The sequence below is a fragment of the Mobula hypostoma genome, chromosome 7, assembly GCF_963921235.1.
Source record: "Mobula hypostoma chromosome 7, sMobHyp1.1, whole genome shotgun sequence".
NCBI lineage: Eukaryota > Metazoa > Chordata > Chondrichthyes > Myliobatiformes > Myliobatidae > Mobula > Mobula hypostoma.
This window is the reverse complement of record NC_086103.1, coordinates 145,586,524-145,605,959: the sequence shown is the minus strand read 5'-3', so window position 1 is coordinate 145,605,959 and position 19,436 is coordinate 145,586,524. Positions and strand designations below refer to the sequence as shown.

The window sequence follows — 19,436 nt, the reverse complement described above, 5'->3', positions numbered from 1 at the left end:
CTAAATTTACACTTCAAATGTCGGTTAAACACATCCATCCTTTCACAGTTCAAACACACCACTTATTTTGCTATTGCTTATGGTAGTCTGATGTTATAGATGACTTAACTGTCAAAAGGGAATTTGGAAGGTGGAAGCAAAGTATTATAATTATGCCAAAGAAATGCCAAAAACATCTAATCAAATTATGGATCAAATCCTGAAGAGACAGTACCATTTTGTGCGCCTACGTAGGCTTCATTTCAAAACTTTCCACAATTCTCACACAACTATAGACAATATTAAGAACTAAAAAAATGCTATTAACTTTTGAATACACAAAAGTTTATAGCATTAAGGAATGCTAGCATATGATATTGCAAAATTTGCAAATCTAGTTGGAGCATTTACTAAAAGATGGTTTAAGTAGAAAATTTTGAATATATTTGATAATATTCATATGGAAAAATTCAGCCCATGTAGGCCAATTAATTGACACTGTCCCTTTTTATCATAGATTTCAATGAACAATGAAAAGAGACAGATACAGAAATAAGTGTAACATGAGTTTTACAGATAATGCAGTATTATATAATATATAGTTTACAAAGATTGATTTCACAACCAAACTAGTGTTGTAACCTAGTGTTAATAAGGAAGGCAACTGTGGCACTGCACATTTATGTATACTCAAAGAAATAATTTTGTGTAGTGCATTTGGAATTTTACAATACTGGGATATAATAAAACTTTTTGGCAATTGTTTTCAGGGAACAATACTATTGCTGCTCTTTCAGAAAGCAAAGTTAGAAAATTTGTTTTATAAAGATAAAACATAGCACATGAAAAGTGCACAAACTTACCTGCACTTTTTTTCTAGCAGCCTTGTTTTGAGAATATCTTACAAACTTTAATTTAATTAAGTGTTTACACTGCTATTAATTGATTAATAATAGCAAATACACTGGCATTTACTTCAAATTCTTTTAAAATGTCTTTTTAATTCTACATATCCTAACTGGAACCAGTTATACTGGTGGAAGGGTGGGAAAGTTAAGAGGCAAGCCATCAATAAATATTTACTGTGTAAAACAGAAATGTTTCGTGGCTGAGATCAGCAAATAAGATTCAGATTATAAACGCTGCTCTGGAACATGTTAATTAAGACATGCATTCTAAATGCTGTTCATGAATATGTAAAATATAATATTATGGAGCAAGTATAAGAAATTCCAGCTTGCTAACACTTATTAACTACTCCTTGTAAACAATTTCTTTTGTGTCAAATTTCATTTTAAAAAATCGACCACATATTAACGTTGTAGTACTTCCTTAATGTAAACTTTATTATACCTTCATAAATATATCAAGGTATTTTAATTCATTACATCTGTTTATATCCCTGAAACTTCAATTATAAAATAAATTTATACCCCTGGCATCCTGTCTTTATTGAGAATTGCAACTACGATAAAAAGCTGCTATTGTTTAATGCAGGGATTTTTATTCAAATAAGAAGTCATTTTAAAATTTCCCTGTCAATCTAGTCTGCGACTGATAGATTATATATGATCGGTCATGTCTTGTAACAAATTCTCAAAGATACTAGGAGTTGAAAAAACAGATGACTTGGACTAAGTGATTTTTTTAAATTATATTCTTGCAGGAAAACTGACTAACTCCTGTTATTCACCTGTTAACTCAGATCAGGAATGTGCCACATTGGGTACCTTAGCATAAATCAATTTCTTGCAGCGCATTTTATTATACCAGTGTATTATACAATACTGTTTTCCATGATAAAATGAAGAAAAAACACCTCACTGAATAAAGGATATGGTATCTATATCATCCATCAGTAGTTATCGTTTGTAAGCAACCTCACCTAAAACAATATTTAGGGTTATGTGCACCTAAAATTTACCCATTTATCCATTCTTAAAATTTTTAACTTTTTTTTAAACAAAAACATATCAATTTCAACAAATATTTCACATTTTCTGCAAGTTATCAGAATTTAGTGATTCAACAACATTCAAAGCCTTACAAGGTCACTTCTATCTAGAATCTTAGTCACCTTTACCATAGTATAAAAAGTCACTTCACATTTTCTAAATTACCAATTTAAGAAATTAGGTATCTTACAGCTTTAAGATTATTGCTATGTGGATCCTGCATAACCATGAAATAGTACTTTTCTATGCAGGTATCATTAATTTTAAAAAATGACAAAAAGGTACAAGCAAGTCTTGGTTGCTTTCTAATACAGCAGTATGACCACTGAGATGTATTTAGGAAGACAAAATTAAAAGAGAAATATTTGTGAATACTTTATAGGTTTTAACATATGACCAACGTAATCATATATTTGTCTCAGCACTATTCATCTATAACTTGAAGACATTCAGACCTGTAGCAGGCTGTTGCTGCTGTGTTAATGTTGCAGCCATGGCAACTGCCGCTGCATTTGGTATGCTGAAGGGAGTTGGTCCAGTTGTGATACGTGGAGTATTCTGCCACTTCTTAGCTTCAGCACGCCTTGCTTCAAAGACATCAGTGGTATCACCAAAGTATGTCTTACGATAGCTAAGATACTGCTCTTTTAGAATCTGAAGAGAAAAAGTCAAGTTTCATTATGCAGAATGGCAAACTATGACAGACAAAATAAGTAAAAAGCTAATAACATAAACTATATCCATGAAAACTGTTAAATACCTTTAAATCACTGAATGCAACTCACTTAATCAACATTAAGTTGCAAGTACCCACAAACAAAAAGTATTGTACATCACTTTTAAACATATGTTTAAAAATTCATTCAATTCTAAATCAATTATTTCCAATACCAGTGGATTTTGAAAAAACTCCATACAATAATCAATTTTAGGTTGTTGCTACCTATGCTTCAACATTTGAGTGCTTTCACCCTTCCCCCATCTAGACTGGCATTGAATTAGGGACAAATGTATCAAAGCTTTTTTTCTCATCTTAAACAGATTACGCCACCTGTAACACTTGAGATAATTTTACAATCATTATTGAACATTACTTCTGAATACCAACTGCAGAAAACTTCAAAGGAAACTTGAGGATTTACTTTCCACCTAAGTTTAGACATCAGTCTTTTCAATACCTTTTCTTACAGCGCAGTAGAGGTTTTGAATTTAGCATCCAGTGCAAAATATTGTGTCTGCGGATTTAGCAAAGTTAAAAGTGCAGAGGGAACAATGCTGTGGCAGAAAAGAGAGAAAAGAGGTGAGAGAGAGGAGAGCGAGAGAGAGGAGGGGGAGGTATGAGAGAGAGCGGGGAGAGAGAGAGAGAGAGAGAGAGAGAGAGAGAGAGAGAGAGAGAGAGAGACTAGTGGGTGAGAGAGAGGGGAGAGAGAGGGGTGAGAGAGAGAGGGTGGTGAGAGAGGGTGGTGTGAGAGACAGGGTGGTGTGAGAGAGAGAATGCTGTGTGTAAGAGAGCGAGAGGTGTGAGATAGAGGGAGACTGGGGTGAGGGAGAGGGTGCAAGAGAGGGGGGGTGCGCGAGAGAGAAGGGGGTGCGCGAGAGAGAGGTTTGCGAGAGAGAGAGAGGTTTGCGAGAGCGAGAGAGGTTTGCTAGAGAGCGAGAGAGAGAGAGGTTTGCGAGAGAGGCTTGCGAGAGAGAGGTTTGCGAGAGAGGTTTGCGAGAGAGAGGTTTGCGAGAGAGAGGTTTGCGAGAGAGAGGTTTGCGAGAGAGAGGTTTGCGAGAGAGAGGTTTGCGAGAGAGAGGTGAGAGAGTGTGAGAGACAGGAGGTGAGAAGAGGGAGAGAATGAGAAGGAGAAAGGACAACTGGAAAAAAAGAGGGCAACAGAAGGCAATAGCATGATGTAAAGGAGATGAAATTATTTATCTTGCTCTGTCTTATCTACTTAATAATACTTCTTTCCCGCCATCCCACATTTACTGCTCTTCTCTTATGCCAATCTCACCACAACCAAAATAGTTAGCCTGTTGATTTGATATTGACTGGTCAGGTACAAGTTTACAGGAAGTTGATTATCTCATGAATTGAATGCAGTGTAGACCAGTTTTATACACTGCTGCAATACAACTTGGGGTATATAATTATTTTCTTCCTATTACTTCTGATTCTTCTAACAAGTCATAAATCTCTCTGACTGCTCATCTTTCTCATGCTGATAACATTATTTATTTCTTTAAGGCAAGCACGATTCAAAATAACTGAGATGCCTATTCTGAGATGGCAAGGAAATCCTTGGCAATGAAAGTTTCTGATAATTGCTTTTTAGAAATATTATTTGGCTTTAATAAGGCCTTAGAAAGGATAGAGGGACTTTGATGTGTTACACAACAAAGTTTATTTTCCCAAAGGCTAATAGGAGATCCAGACCTTTAAAGAGAAAAAAGGTTAGAACATCTTTCACATAATGAAAGAGCCTGGATTTATTTTTTTTAAAAAGACTGGAACCCTGGTAACGCTAAACAATAATTCTGAAATAGCTTACACATCAGATCATACTCAGAAAAAGGAGTAAAAACTATTGCCGCAGAATTAAAACAAAACCTGCTTTTAGAGCATATTGTTAGCAGCTTAATGAAAACTACCTGATGCACAGTCTCGACAGAAAATGCTATCGAGTTACCTCCACAGATGCTGCCTGACCAGTTTAATTCCTCTTAACAGTTTGTGTTTTGCTACCATTACAGGACCATATTTTACGCATTAAAAACTGATTGGACTTTTGATTTTAAAATAAAAATATGATTAAACAAAATCTTAGTTGCATTTTCTGTGGAGATACTTCTCACGTGTTTAAAATCTGTTATTTTGTATTAAATCTTGCCTCTTTATATTCATGAATGCAGAGAACTGAATATTAAACACAATATTCAATGTACTAACATACCTTTGCACTTTCATGTATTGACTGAAGTTGAGCAGCCAGAGCTACAAATGTCTGGTATACTTTCTGCATTGCAAGAGACAAGTCTGTAGAAATGATAAAAATAAATGAATAGCAAATAACAATTCTGTTGCCATTCTGCAGTGTTTTTGTTACACATCCTCCCTATCACTCTCCTTTGTGCCAATTTCTACATGAGGTATAGACCAATGGATATGCTCCAATAATTCCCTTCAAAACATAAAAACAAGAGATTCTGCAGATGCTGGAAATCTTGAGCAACACACACAAAACATTGAAGGAACTCAACAAGACAGGCTGCAACTATGGAGAGAAATAAACAGTCAATGTTTCGGGCTGAGCCCCTTCATCAAGACTGGAAAGGAAGGGAGGAGAAGCTAGAGTAAAATGGGTGGGGAAAGGTGGAAGTACAAACTGGAAAGGTGATAGGTGAAATCAGATGAGGGGTGGAGGGTAAGGTGGGTGGGTGGGAGGCTGTAGTAAGAATCTGGGAAGTGATATGTAGAGGAAGTGACAGGCCAAAGGAGGAACCTGTTAGGAGAGGACAATGGACCATGGGAGAAAGGGAAAGAGGAAGAGAACAAGAGGGAGGTGATAAACCGATGAGGAAGGGTGAGACGTGAAGCAGAATGTAAATGGATAAAGGGGGAAATCCACTGTTTTCTCTTATCAGATTCCTCCTTCTTCAACCTTTTAGTTTTTTCATCTATTCTCTCCTAGTTTTGTACTTCACCTCTCCTCTGCCACCCACCTTCCCCTGCACCTCTCCCAACCTTCTTATTCTAGTTTCTTCCCCCTTCCTTTTCCATTCCTGATGGAAGGTCTTGGCCTGAGACATCATTTGCTTACTCCTTTCCATATATGCTGCCTGACTTGCTGAGATCCTCCAGCATCTTATGCATGCTCCCTTCAAAAAGGGAGCCTTTTCCTTTGAAAGTCACATAATATTACTTTGTGAATTAAGCTATAAGCAAGATCGTTCTGTTCAGGATGCTAGCTTTTTCTTTAGTATTACTTTTCTGAAGACAAAATCAAGTTCTGCTGTTCCTGCCAAAATGTACAAAATGCATTTTGGACCCATCTTGATAATATTAATAGTTATACGGGGAGACAAAACCGATCAAAAACAGTATTTCTTCACCAAAGTCAATCACGTGCATCGTGTTTTCAAAATTTTTTTAAATTAATTTTTACAGATACAGGTTGAGTACCCCTTATCCAAAATGCTTGGGACTGGAATGCTCTGGAAGTTCTTTTGGATTTTGGAATATATAATGAGTTAGCTTGGAATCGCCATCATTCTCGACTCGGAATTAATGTGCTACCGGTAAGCAGTCTTGGCCAGAAAGCAGGTCCCGATGGAGTACTTGGTAGGGCTCTGAAAACCCATGCCAACCAACTGGCCAGGATGTTCAAAGACATTTTCAATCTCTCAATGCCACTGTCAGAAGCTCCCACCTATTTCAAAGGGGCAACAATTATAGCAGTGCCAAGAAGAGCAGAGTGAGCTGCTCTAGTGACTATCGTCCAGTATCACTCACATCTACAGTGAGGTGCTGAGAGAGGTTGGTTATGGCTAGAATTAACTCCTGTCTCAGCAAGGACCTAGACCACTGCAATAGGTCTACGGCGGATAGGATCTCATTGTTTCTTCATGTGGCCTTGGGATCATCTGGACATACAAATGCCTATGGCAGGATGCTGTTTATTGACTACAGCTCAGCAGTTAACACAATCATTTCTACACTTCTGATCAAAAAGCTCTAGAACCCAAGCCTTTGTACTTTCCTCTGCAACTGGATTCTCAACTTCCTAACAAGACGACCACAATCTGTATAGATCGGAAATAACATCACCATCTTAGTAACAATCAACACTGGTGCACCTCAGGACGTGTGTGTATGCCACTGCTCTAATCTCTCTACACCCATGCTCGTGTGGCTATGCACAGCTCAAATGCCATCTATAAATTTGCTGACGATACCACTATGGTTGGCAGAACTTCAGATAGTGACAAGAGGGCGTACAGGAGTGAGATATATCAGCTAGTTGAGTGGTGTCGCAGCAACAGCCTTGCACTCAATGTCAATAAGACCAAAGAACTGATTGTGGACTTCAGAAAGGGTAAGACGAGAGAACACACACCAGTTCTCATAGGGGGATGAGAAGTGAAAAAATGAACAATTTCAAGTTCCTGGGTGTCAATATCTCTGAGGATCTAACCTGGATCCAACATATCAATGCAGCGACAAAGAAGGCAGCAGCTATATTTCATGTGGAGTTTGAGAAATGTTATGTCACCAGAGACTCGCAAATTTCTACATATGTACTGTGAAGAGCATTCTAACTGGATGCATCACTGTCTGGTATGGGGGGCTACTGCACCGAATTGAAATAAGCTGCAGAGAGTTGTAAACTTAGTCAGCTCCATCATTGGCATCAGCCTCTGTAGTAATCAGGATATCTTCAAGGAGCAATGCCTCAAAAAGGCAGTGTCCATTATTAAGGACCCCCATCACCCAGGTCATGCCTTGTTCTCATTGGTACCATCAGGAAAGAGGAACAGAAGCTTGAAGGCACACACTCAATGATTCAGGAACAGCTTCTTCCTCTCTGCTATCCAATTTCTCAATGGACAATGAACCCATGAACACTACCTCAATGCTTTTTATTTCTGTTGTTGTACTAATTATTTAATCTATTTAATATATACATACATTTGTATATACAAACTGTAATTCAGTTTTATTATTATGTATTGCGTTGTACTTGTGCTACAAAGACAACAGATTTCATGATATTTGCTGGTGATATTAAACCTGATTCTGATCGTCTGACACTTGTTCATCACACATTTGCATTGATGCAGCCGTTCAGCATGCTGGATTTTCATCAATGACGATCCTGGCAAACTCATCAATGAATTTCCCTGCAACTTTGTGATCAGCAGACACTTTATCACCACAAATCTTAAAAAATTTAATGCCATGCATTTTCTTAAACTTCTGCAATCAGCCTGAAAAATATTTACAATTAACTTCAATTTTCAGTTCATCATGATAGACCTTTGCTTGCTTCATAATCAGCATACAGTTTAGCGGCATATGTTCACTCCAATGTTGACAGATCCATTCTTTCAATACATTATAGATTCACTTTATTCAGTGTTTTTCTGTTTTTTCATTAATATCTGTTCATTGCATATGTGAGGTCACTTCTCAGAACTCTCTGTGGTGCACAGAGACCTGCGCAGTGCCTGGGAACCTTCCCATCACCTTGTGGAATTTCCCATTTGTGACGTCATGTCTGTCAGTTTAGGTTTTGAAGGTTTTTCAGATTTTGGAATTTCAGACAAGGGGTACTCAACCTGTATTTACTTATAGGTAATATGTAACATAAAATGTTGAAAATGCTCATGTTTCAAGTCAAAGACCATCAGACTGGAAATGCTAACTCTGTTTCTCTTCACACATGCAGTCTGTTGATTTTCATTTATTCCTACGTTTCTCATTAAGCATCTTTTCTAAGTAACTTCTACATCCAGAAAATCCTCCATCCAACTTGGTACCCAAAGGAGATCACAGAGATTTTGAAAAATGCTACAAAAACTTTAATGTAACTGTTGGTATGTGTCAAAAATGAACAAAATAACCTCTTCAGTTTTTCAAATCTCTAATGTACAAGTAGACCATGGGTGATCAGGTATCTTCTGGTGCCCCATTACCTAATAAAAAGGTACCATTAATTATTGCTATTTGTTTATTATTGCTACATGTACCAAGATACAGTGAAAAGGTCGTCATGCATGCTGTTGTATACGTCTCTACTTCCACAGATAGCTAAAGAAATTCACTATGTCCTTGTCGATACTTGTCAATTATTATTAATGCAGCATAGAAAGCATTGTCTGGATGCGTAACAGCTTGGTATGGCAACTGCTTTGCATGAAACTACAAAGATTTGTGGACACAGCTGAGCACAGAAATCAGCCTTCCCTCTGCAGACTCTGCCTATGCGATTCAATACCTCAGTAAAGCAGCCAGCATAATCAAAGGTCTCACCACCACCCCGCCCCCCCTCCCCCGCAGACATTCTCTTCTCCCCTTTCCCATCAGGCAGAAGATACAGAAGCCTGAAAGCACATATCAATACACCATGCTGAAAAACAGCTTCTATCCTACTGTTATCAGACCTCTTACATGATAAGATGGACTCTTGGCTCACAATCTACCTTGATATAATCTTGTACTTCACCGTTTAACTACACTTTTTCAGTAGCTTTTACACTTTATTCTGCTTTGTTATTGTTTACCTTATTCTAAATCAATGCGCTGTGCAATTATGTGTGCTTGCTACATGTGACAATAATAAACCAATACCAAAAAAGCCAGGCACAAACTAGAGTCCCTTACAAAAATGAGTATTGACGATATTATAAAATGCACTTCCTATTAAGGTACTAAGTGGCTAAACCTAGAATTTGTCATTTGTAAGTTATTACTTCCACCTTTATACCATTCAAACTACATTGCGTCAGTATTTACATGAGTGAGGAAAAGAAGTCAACACATCCAAAGGTAACCTAACACACAGGCGATCTCTATATCAGAGGGGCCGCATTCCCAGAAAATTATCAGTACACTCTCTCCAGTCTAAGGATGTGCGAAGAGACTTCTCAGAGTACAGTACTACCGCGCTCTCTATCTACAAGGCAATTTTTTCAGATTCAGATGGCTAGTGAATTAGGAAAGGGTTGAGAACTGGGGATATCAGGGAAAGAAACTGGATTCGAGAACCAGAATTACTGGGAGAAAGGTGTAAAATAAGTTCTGGAGGCAATGTGTTCACATATGGTGACAGTATAAGTGGTGTAAAGTCCAGGAATTACACCATGGCTACTATGGTTCCCCAAAATGCAGGTTATCAGAAAAAAGGCCTCACAGACGAGGAAAGCGGTAGCTCTGCATCCTAAAGGAGGGACTTGACTATGATGGCTATCCAATTGACACAGTGTTGGTATATCTAGATCCTTTTGCCCCCATGGTATTCATCGGTGAAAAATAAAAACTGACAAAATCTATTATTTCTTTCACATTTATTTCCCTTCACACACACCCCAATGTATTCCAATAGAGTGAATCATATCCTATATGTCAAATTTTTGGATAGTGATGTGAACTCCGTAAGGGAAAATTTCCGTAATCCGAATGTTTCTAACACAGGGGTTGCTTGTGTTCAAACTGTAGAAGCTCATCAAAATTAACATCAAAAAACGGCAGACTGACAAATCTAGAGCCAAATCTTTCCTTCTTTAGATTTTAAATAAAGTACAGAACCATGCAAAAGTCCTAGGCACAGGTAAAAAAAAAGTCTGTAGAGTGAAGATGCTTTCAAAATGATGAAGTTTCTAAATATCAAAAAAATTACTACAAAGAGCAGTAAACAGTAAAAAAAAATTAAATCAAATCAATATTTAGTGTGACCACCTTTAGCCTTTAAAACTGCATCAATTCTCTTAGGTACACTGTCGTACAATTTTATAAGAAAATCGGCTGGTAGATCGCTCCAAGCATTTTGGAGAACATGCTACAGTTCTTCTGCAGACATTGGCTGTCTCGCTTGCTTCTCTCTCCAGGCAATCCCAGACAGCCTCAATGCTGTTGAAATCAGGGCTCTGTGGAGATCAAACCATTTGTTGTAGAACTCCTTATTCTTCTTTACGCTGAAGATAGCTCTTTATGACCTTGGCCACATATTTGGGGTCATTGTCTTGCTGCAGAATGAAGTAGGGAACAATCAGATGCTTCCTCAATGGCATTCCATAATGGATGAGGATCTGCATGTACTTCTGAGCACTAAGGATTCCATCAATTCTCAACAGATCACCAAATCCATTTGCAGAGATTCAGCCCCAAGCCTCCACCGTGCTTCACTGTTGACTAGACACTATTCAATATGGCACTCTCCAGCTCTTCTACGGTCAACCTGCCTCCTGTTTGACCCAAAGAAATTCACATTTTGACTTGTCGGTCTAGAGCTCTTGCTGCCATTACTCAGTGCTTCTATCCTTGTGTTGTTGTGCACAGGTGAGTCTCTTGGCTTTATTTCCACTTTGAAGGAATTGCTTTTTGGCAGAAACTCTTCCATGAAGACCACTTCTGACAAGACTTCTCTGCACTGCAGAGTGGTGTATCTGGGTTCCAGTGGTTTCTGTGAGCTCAGAGCTGAGAACAGTGCTGGACTTCTTCCAGTTTAGAAGGGACGTCAGATTGATGTATCTCTCATCTGCAGAACCACTGTGTTTCTGATCCTCAACCTTGCCCATTTCTTTGTACTTCTTCAGAAGAAATTGTTCAGCATATCTTGCAACTCCTGTCTGCCATGCAATTTCTGGTGCAGGATGACTACCTTGTGTCTTGTTGCTGTGCTCACTCTTGCCATGGTGTAAGAGTTGATAATTTAAACTGTCACATCTGCCTGACCCTCACTTTTTAGCTTGGTTGTCCCTCGCCCAGTTTGATTCCTTCTACACTGGCTTTTGTTTCAGTTAATCAGTTTACAGTTGCAAGAAAGAGTTTGTGAAACCTTTGCAATTACCTGGTCTTCTGTATTAATTAATCATAAAATGTAGTCTGATCTTCATCTAAGTCAAAGTAAAAGACAAACAATCTGCCTAAACTAATAGCAAACAATTGTACTTCTCATCAATACTGAGTATACAATCACAATCTAAATTGAAAAAAAGTATGTGAATCTCTGGGGCACTGCCTTCTACAAAAACTATTTGGAGTCAGGTGTTCCAACCAAAAAGATGAGATTGGAGGTGTGGGTTGTAGAGGTTTTCCACCCTACAAAAAAGACACACGAAGTCAGGTTACTGACAGAGCCTGCTCTTCTCAAGAAAGATATATTGATGTGCACCATGCCTCAATCATCTTTCAGAGGACCTTAGAAGAGAACTGAGAAATGCATGAAGCTGGTAAAAGCTACAAAAATATTTCTAAAGACCTGAGTGCTTATCAGTCCATTATTGTGACTTAGTTGATCAGACCACATTTTATGAGTAATTAATGCAGAAAACCAGGTAATTGCAAAGGGTTCACAATCATTTTCTTGCAACTGATGTTCATTCAGCTCATGTCATTGAACATTAGCATCCTGTTTATTGTCTTTGTTTAATCATGCACTGGGTTATATACCTACAAAGTAATCCAGTTTTTATTTGAAAGCATGTCTATTATTTAAAATGTTACTTTCCCTGTGATATTCAATTTTTTTCAGAAATCTAAATTTACTCTTTTCTACTGACACACTAATGTAGAAGGCAAAAAAATATACAGCTAAAACAAAATTTACATTAAAAAATCTAACGTGCCTAAGACTTCTGCACAGTACTCTAGGTAGAAGTGTCTTACATGTAATTTTCAAAATATTTTGTGATTTAGTAAACATTCCCTAACACTTAAAAAATTTTTTAAATAGTGTGAAAGAAAATATGGAAAATTATCACAGTTAACATGTTAAACAACTGTGTCAAGAATTTATGGCTGTTACAGTTAAAAATAAAGCAGACGAACAAAATGCTATGCCGATGGGTTTAAAACGGCAAGAGTTGGCCAAGAAGTGATTGAATGCTTTAGGAGAAGCTATTCAAATTAGCAGGTGTGCTGGTGATAATCTACAATATTGGTTCACACATATTTACAATTGCCATAAGTAACTGGCTGGGGAGTTACATCTTTGTAGATGGGACATTCAACAAGAGATACAGTAAATGGAGTGAACTATGACAATTTATTTCAATATGCTAAAAATAAAGTTCAGATCTGAAAACGATACATCAATTAAAGTTTGGACAAATTAATAAGGATCAATACATGCCATGGAGAGTTAAGTAGAGTAATTGAAGTAGCTAATGGAATATTGGTCTTTATATGTAGATGGCTAATGCACCAAGGATAGAATCTATTCTAATAGCTATACAAAATCCATGACAAGCTCTTTATGCTCGAAGCAAACAGCTACAAGTTACTCAAGCAGATTTTCCAACATAAGTGCAGAGAGTGGTTGGTGCACAGTTGTAAAAAGCACTGCTTATATCAACTTCTGGACAAAGTTCAGAGATTGCTGTCAGTGAGCAGCACCATTGATCCCGTAGGCAATTTCCCACAAAATCTAGGCAACAGTCTAAATTTAGACTGAATACATTATTAAATATTTCTGCACACTAAAGACATTAGAAATTTGGAATTCACTAAAAAAAAATGGCAAATGAAGTAACGCAAAACATTATATTTAAAGTTGATAGAATTTCAGTAACAATAGATGCTAATGAACAGGATAAAAAGGAGGATATAGTCAGGTTACAGATCATCCTGATCTCACTGAATAGTAGTATGGATTCAAGGAACCAAGTAAGCTGCAGTTATTTACCAAAGGTACATTGCAAACCATTACCTCTCAATACCCAAAAGCAATAAGGACAGAAGGCAAATAGCAATGCTACCATTAAGGTTTCCCTCCCTACTCTGCCTCCACAAATCATACAACATCCAGGCTTAGAAATACAGAAGTTCAAGGTGTCAATTAGTGATGGATAATAATTGCTGGACTCATCAGTGAAGCCCATATTTCATAAAAGATGACTTTAGTCTGTTTCCTAGGTACTTCAAATAGAAAACACCTGAGCTTTTGCTTAGAAGTACGAACCTTGTGGAGTCATATGAGAGCTGTTAGCCTGTGTAGCAAGGTGATTTTCCAGCTCCTCTATTTGCTGTCGATACTGCTGTAACTGAACCTCAAACTGTTCCACCAGCTGCCTGAAATAGCTGTCAAATACACATTAGAACTAGCTGAGCAGTAATTAAATATTTCATAAACATCTATAAATATTATAGCCATAACATTTTAAGTGAAGTTTGAAAGACAGATTTGTCAACTATGCCAAATTACTATTTAGGTGGCAAATGAAGAAGAACCATGGTTGATTTCACCAACTCTCTCTCTCTCTCTTCCCGAGTCATTTAAGAATGAAAAGAGGTAAAACAGGTGAGGGAACAGGGAAGGTGAATGTTCAGAATTTTTCAAAAAATAATTAACTGTACACAGAAAATTATTAATAAGGTTGAGGTTTACTTTTCTTTTTAATGTGGGTGATCTTGGCAAGACCATGATCCAGCTTCATTCCTCATTCCCACAGAGCCATTGCAACATATCCAGATAATGTAGACTGAAGGTGTGAAACAGCTTTCTACCACATTTATATTGTAATTTCAAAATTTGGTAAGTAGTACCTTAAACATTACATTATATACCTGCACGTCCAAAACAAAATCACCAACAAATAAAAATTCAAATAACTATATCCCATAAGAGTACTAATATAAATCAAAGTATCAAACATCAATTATTTGTCAATAGGATTAGCTGCTTAATGTCAACTGACCAAATTTATAACATTAAGCAATAACTACATTTGTTATCTAGTACGTTGTACTGAATATAATGTTGTAAAGTTCTGAAAACAATTCACACAAATTCACCTCTAGATATAAAAACTAGGAACAAAATTCAGAATTTATTGTTTTTATACACTATGCTTCACACAAAAATTGTAAAAATTTTGATTTAAGTACATTTAAAGATCAATTTTTGTGACATTAATAATGGACAGTGAAACAGATGCATAATCTAACAAAAGAAAAACAAGAAAGCTAATTTTATCCTGTTGACTACTTGTGAAATTAAGCTAACTGGAAAAATTACAGACATCACCTAGTCACATCATACACGTAATTTTATTATTCCATTAATCTTTCAGAAGTATACAGCGGGAGCAAATTGTAGCTATTTGCTATAATTCAAATATATGTGGGAAAAGGTACAAAATGGTGTTCTACAAAGATCAGCAATAGGAGCTCTGAAATAAAAAAACACCAAATTTCAACACAGTATGATACCAAATTTGAGAGGTGTTGGTTTGCCATTTCCGAGGAGCACAACCAATCATAAGAGGATATAAGTGAACTTTTGGAAAGGATAAATAACTACCTAAGTTCAACACAGACAAGAGCAAGGTAGTCCATTTTGGTAGGAAGAACAGAACAGTGCCATGCTACTGGAAATATCACTAGGAGTTGTGACTCTGGTCACTAAGATTATAAAATAAAAAGAAAAATTAAACACCATGTATTTTTTCTAGAGGGGTAGACTTGAAAAGGAGGGAAGATATACAAAACTGTACAAAATTTTGGTTAAACTCTCCTTTCAGGTTGGGTGTCTGAAATCAATTATCACAGTTCTGCCCATTCACTTACTACTTCCTTAGTTTAATGCTTCCAACTACTCCACTTACTCCACCTATCTTTGAATTAAGGCCAAACTTGGATATTGTTTTCTATCCTATCATCCAAGTCCTTTATAGGCATAACAACTGATCACATCTTGCGAAGTGTCCACCAATTAGCTCTAATCTTCTAATTCAGAAGTACCTCTAATGAATTTAATAATTAGTATTTAATTCCACGAATTTCAGCTAAAAGGTTCATTAAAAGGCTTCTAGGTGGCCATATAAATAGCAATGACATCTCTCTGTCAACATATAATTGCCACATCAAAACAAAATCATTCAGGTTTGTCAGGAATAATACAATGACATCGTAGGGATGGATTTTCTTTCCCCATAGTGGATTGTGCTTCCTCCAGGAGATGGTTTCTGACACCAGATCTACACGAGTACACTATGCCAAGTCATATGTGGTATACGTGAGATACCGTATGGGCATGTAAGGGAAGAAGGTTACTTGAAGTGTCTCCATGCAGATGTAGTACCAGCCTTGATGGAGGCATGCAACAATCAGAAAACTATGTCATACTATTTCTCATAAATGGCATTCTGCTTTCTGGTCGGCTAACATTATAGCACCAATTCTTTCCACCGACTATGAAACTAGACACAGCAATAATAAACATGCCAAATTTCAATTTGAGCATCTGATTCGTCTGCAAAGTACCTGTTTTGTAATAAATCTTATTGTTTAATTCGTGCGGGAAACATGAAAGGGTATCACTAACATTTTTTAACGAGGAGTATGATTTTAGTTTTAAAACTTTCAATCATATATTGAATGATTTGGCAAATAAACTGCTTAAGAGAAATTCACTGACTTACTCAGTTGGTGCTGTATTTTCATGCTGAAGTCCTGGTGGAATCTTTTGCGTTCTTAGTGCTATTTCAGCATTTTTAAGCTCCTATGTGAAAAGCAAAATATTATCAGATTTAAAGGGGCCTTTCTTCTGAGACTGCTCCAATATTTTGTCAGTGTCAGCTGTTTTTATTTCTCCATTTTTTCTCTGCCTGATAACTCCGAAGTTTTCACCCACCTAAAAAGCACGAGAAACATTTCTTTATTCCTCTCCATAGATGCTGCATGACCTGCAGAGCTCCCCCAGCATTTTGTGTGTGTGTCCCAAAAAAAGTTCTGCTATTTTAGGCCATTTTTCAAGGGGGGAGAAGTGGAAGAGGAAGCAGGGGGAACTCCATTGGCAAGGTTTCCATTCTTCAAAGAGCAGCTTAGTGGGATGGTTTTTATTCCGGAGCAGGATGAGGTATCTGATTTCTGCTCCTTCCCAATGCGAACAAAGAAATGCAATTTGTGAATTTCCCATTCAATTATTTTCCTGGGATAAACATTTAGATTATCAAATACCCTCACCCAGTTTGGACATGTGTGATTCCAGATCTGCCAACATGGCTGAATCTTAACTGATTCTTCAAGTCAGGGATAATTAGACAGGAACAGTAAATGTCAGCCTTGCCACCAGCATCCATATCCTGTGAATGAGTAGAATCTATTGGGAGGATATGAATAAGGCCTTGAAGCCAAAGCCTATTCAGACAACCAACACAACTCAAGAGGGAAAAAAATGCAACTTTTGTTGAGAGCATAATGATTTTCATTTATGTGGTATTATTTTATGATACTATCTCAATCCCTAAATTGTCATCAATAGATAGAAAAAATGTTTAGTTTATTGATTTGAAGTACACTGTCCTCTCTCCTTGCATTCCAATTTCTTCCTTATTTTGCAAGAAAAATCAGTTAAAACTTTTCCTACAATATAAGTTAAGCATTATGAATCTCTAATTTTTACATCTGAAGTCACAAATGTGTTGGGTTTGAAGTGAAATAACATACATGATCGCACTGTACTTATTTCAACTCAATGCTAGAAACTACTGGGACTTTTAAATTACCTGTGCAGATTCTATCTTGAGTTTGTCAATGGCAAGTGAATCCCTCTGAAGTCCACTGGCAACAACAGCCAGCAACTGTTTCAATGCTTTGATATCTTCTTGTACTTTCAGCATAGCTTTAAAAGACATTCGGCTGATCTCTTCTTGGACCTGTTTTTGTTCTTTTACAAATTTCCTGTAGGCATGTGAAGAAAATTCATAATTTTAAATGCTCTCATGCTATAAAACAATGAGTCAATGATTGCTTGTAAGCCTAAGGAAGCAAACTCACTGAAAGTTTTCCACATCCTGACAGATAACAGGTGGTAAGTTTTCATCCTTAAGAGCTTTGCTTTCACTGCAAGACAAAAAAAGAAAAATATTAACACAGCTGCAAGAACTCCTTTGCAATGACTGCAATTTATGAACATATTTGCATTAATATTTGAATATCATCATCTAACATTATGAATACTGAAACTTAATTTCCTTTTTTTTTAAATGTCAGATTCTCACAAATCTGCAATATTTTTACCAGCTGTATTTTTTTTCTGTATTAAATGTGTTTCTTATATGTCTCAGGTTTATTGTCTCTGACATGTTGTGAGATGTGCTTATTTATGTCAGCAGTACAGTGCAATACATAAGAAATAAGTTACAATAAAAAATGAAATAAATAGAGTGCAAAAGGGAAATAGTAAAGTAGTATTCATGAGTTCACAAACAATTCTGAAATCCGATGGTGGAGGGCAAGAAGCTCTTCCTAAAATGTCGAGCGTGCGTCTTGGGGCTCTTGTTTCTCTTCCCTGACTACAGTAATGAAAAGACAGCATATTCTTGATGGCGAGGATCCTTAATGATGGATGCTGCCTTCTTGACACACCGCCTTCTCAAGATGTGCAAATGGGACAACTTACATTGATACAGTCCAACAGGACTCAAAGTAGTATGAAGATCGCTAAGTTGCAATTTAAGTAAGATGCAGACTTGGTAGCAGGCTCAAAGAACTGGTAACGGTAAACTTGAAGAAGGGAGAAGGTTGTGCTTTGTATAGGACATAAGCAATGGGTGAGGAATTTCCGCTACAAGGTCTAATGGAATGTTCGCATATGGCAATTCACGACTGAATTGCATGGCTGAATAATAATAGCAGCTCAATAATAACAGCAATCTATTAGATGTTGGTTTGAATTCTTCCAATGCCACTGGATTCAAGTGGCAGATTGTGCATGCACACTATACAAAGCACATAAAGATCTCTTCAATTAGTAACAAACAGTCAGGTTTTAGACAATGGCTGACGATAATGTGGAGTCAGGTACATTAGAAACTACTTTTGTGGACTGGGTTGAGGTTGTAATGCTCACTGCCTTTTAATGCAGAATGTTTATTTTGTTTCTGAAAATTCAACAGCAAAGACTCATCATATCCTTTGTTCTACTTCTGTCAAAATAGTTTTGATTCTCTTTCATTTACTCTTGTGAAATCTTCTCCTTAGTTCAGTTCCTTATTATTTTTAACATTGGCTTACCAAGGTAAATGGACATCTATAATAGCTGTATTTACAGGAAATATTCACAACTCTGTACCCGTACTCTTTTAATTAATGCTTTAACTCCAAGAAAACTCTACTTTTTAATTACCTTAATAACAGACAATGAAAGAAAAAACTAGCTTAATGAAATCTTTTTCCAAAACTTAATACAGTGAATTCTAGTTAATTGAGCTATTAGTTAGTCAGGGCAGTTGCTTATTTGGGACAACTCTTAAAGAACAAAAAGTAATCCGGAAAATAGCTGGGATTCTCTTCATTTATTTGAGACACTATGCCGTCTAATTGGGACAAGAGACTAATGCTGAACAGTTTCTAACTAGCATCAGTCACGTACACTTGCATGGAAGTTAGACACTGCATTGTGCTTCGAGTGAACGGGTTTTAAATAGTACCAGTTGCTGTGTTTGTGTTCAAAACACAGCGATTTTAGTCATTGATAGTTGGTGTGAAATAAGCAGCAAGACAATGCCACACAGTTTTGATCATTGTGATTTCAAGCATTCAGGCTTGGAGAACCTAGAAATAGCTGGCAGTGAAAATGAAACAATTTCACTACTTCAATAAGTTAGGAACTACAAAGAAGGCATCAACAATCATCTTGACTGCTACAATGAAAATGAAGATTAGGAGGATGCATCGTGTGAAGGCAGACCTTTACCTGCACTAGGCGTCTGCACTGATCTTATTCATTTAATCAAAAGAACATGGCACATACACTGCACGAATTCCTCTATCAATAACTATTAGGAACTAAT

The 19,436-nt window shown here is 36.9% G+C and overlaps 1 protein-coding gene across 3 annotated transcripts in view; it reads right to left on the bottom strand.

Moving 5' to 3' along the window:
- nup58 (nucleoporin 58) overlaps positions 1–19,436 on the bottom strand; it is a 65,921-nt gene that overhangs the window by 32,960 nt on the left and 13,525 nt on the right. For all 3 annotated transcript variants that reach the window (XM_063054223.1, XM_063054224.1, XM_063054222.1), the window contains exons 8-13: positions 17,419–17,484; positions 17,148–17,322; positions 16,062–16,141; positions 13,601–13,719; positions 4,874–4,956; positions 2,390–2,588 (exon numbers count right to left, since the gene is read on the bottom strand). In XM_063054223.1, the coding sequence (XP_062910293.1) occupies positions 2,390–2,588; positions 4,874–4,956; positions 13,601–13,719; positions 16,062–16,141; positions 17,148–17,322; positions 17,419–17,484 (722 nt within the window). The remainder of the gene's footprint in view (positions 1–2,389; positions 2,589–4,873; positions 4,957–13,600; positions 13,720–16,061; positions 16,142–17,147; positions 17,323–17,418; positions 17,485–19,436) is intronic.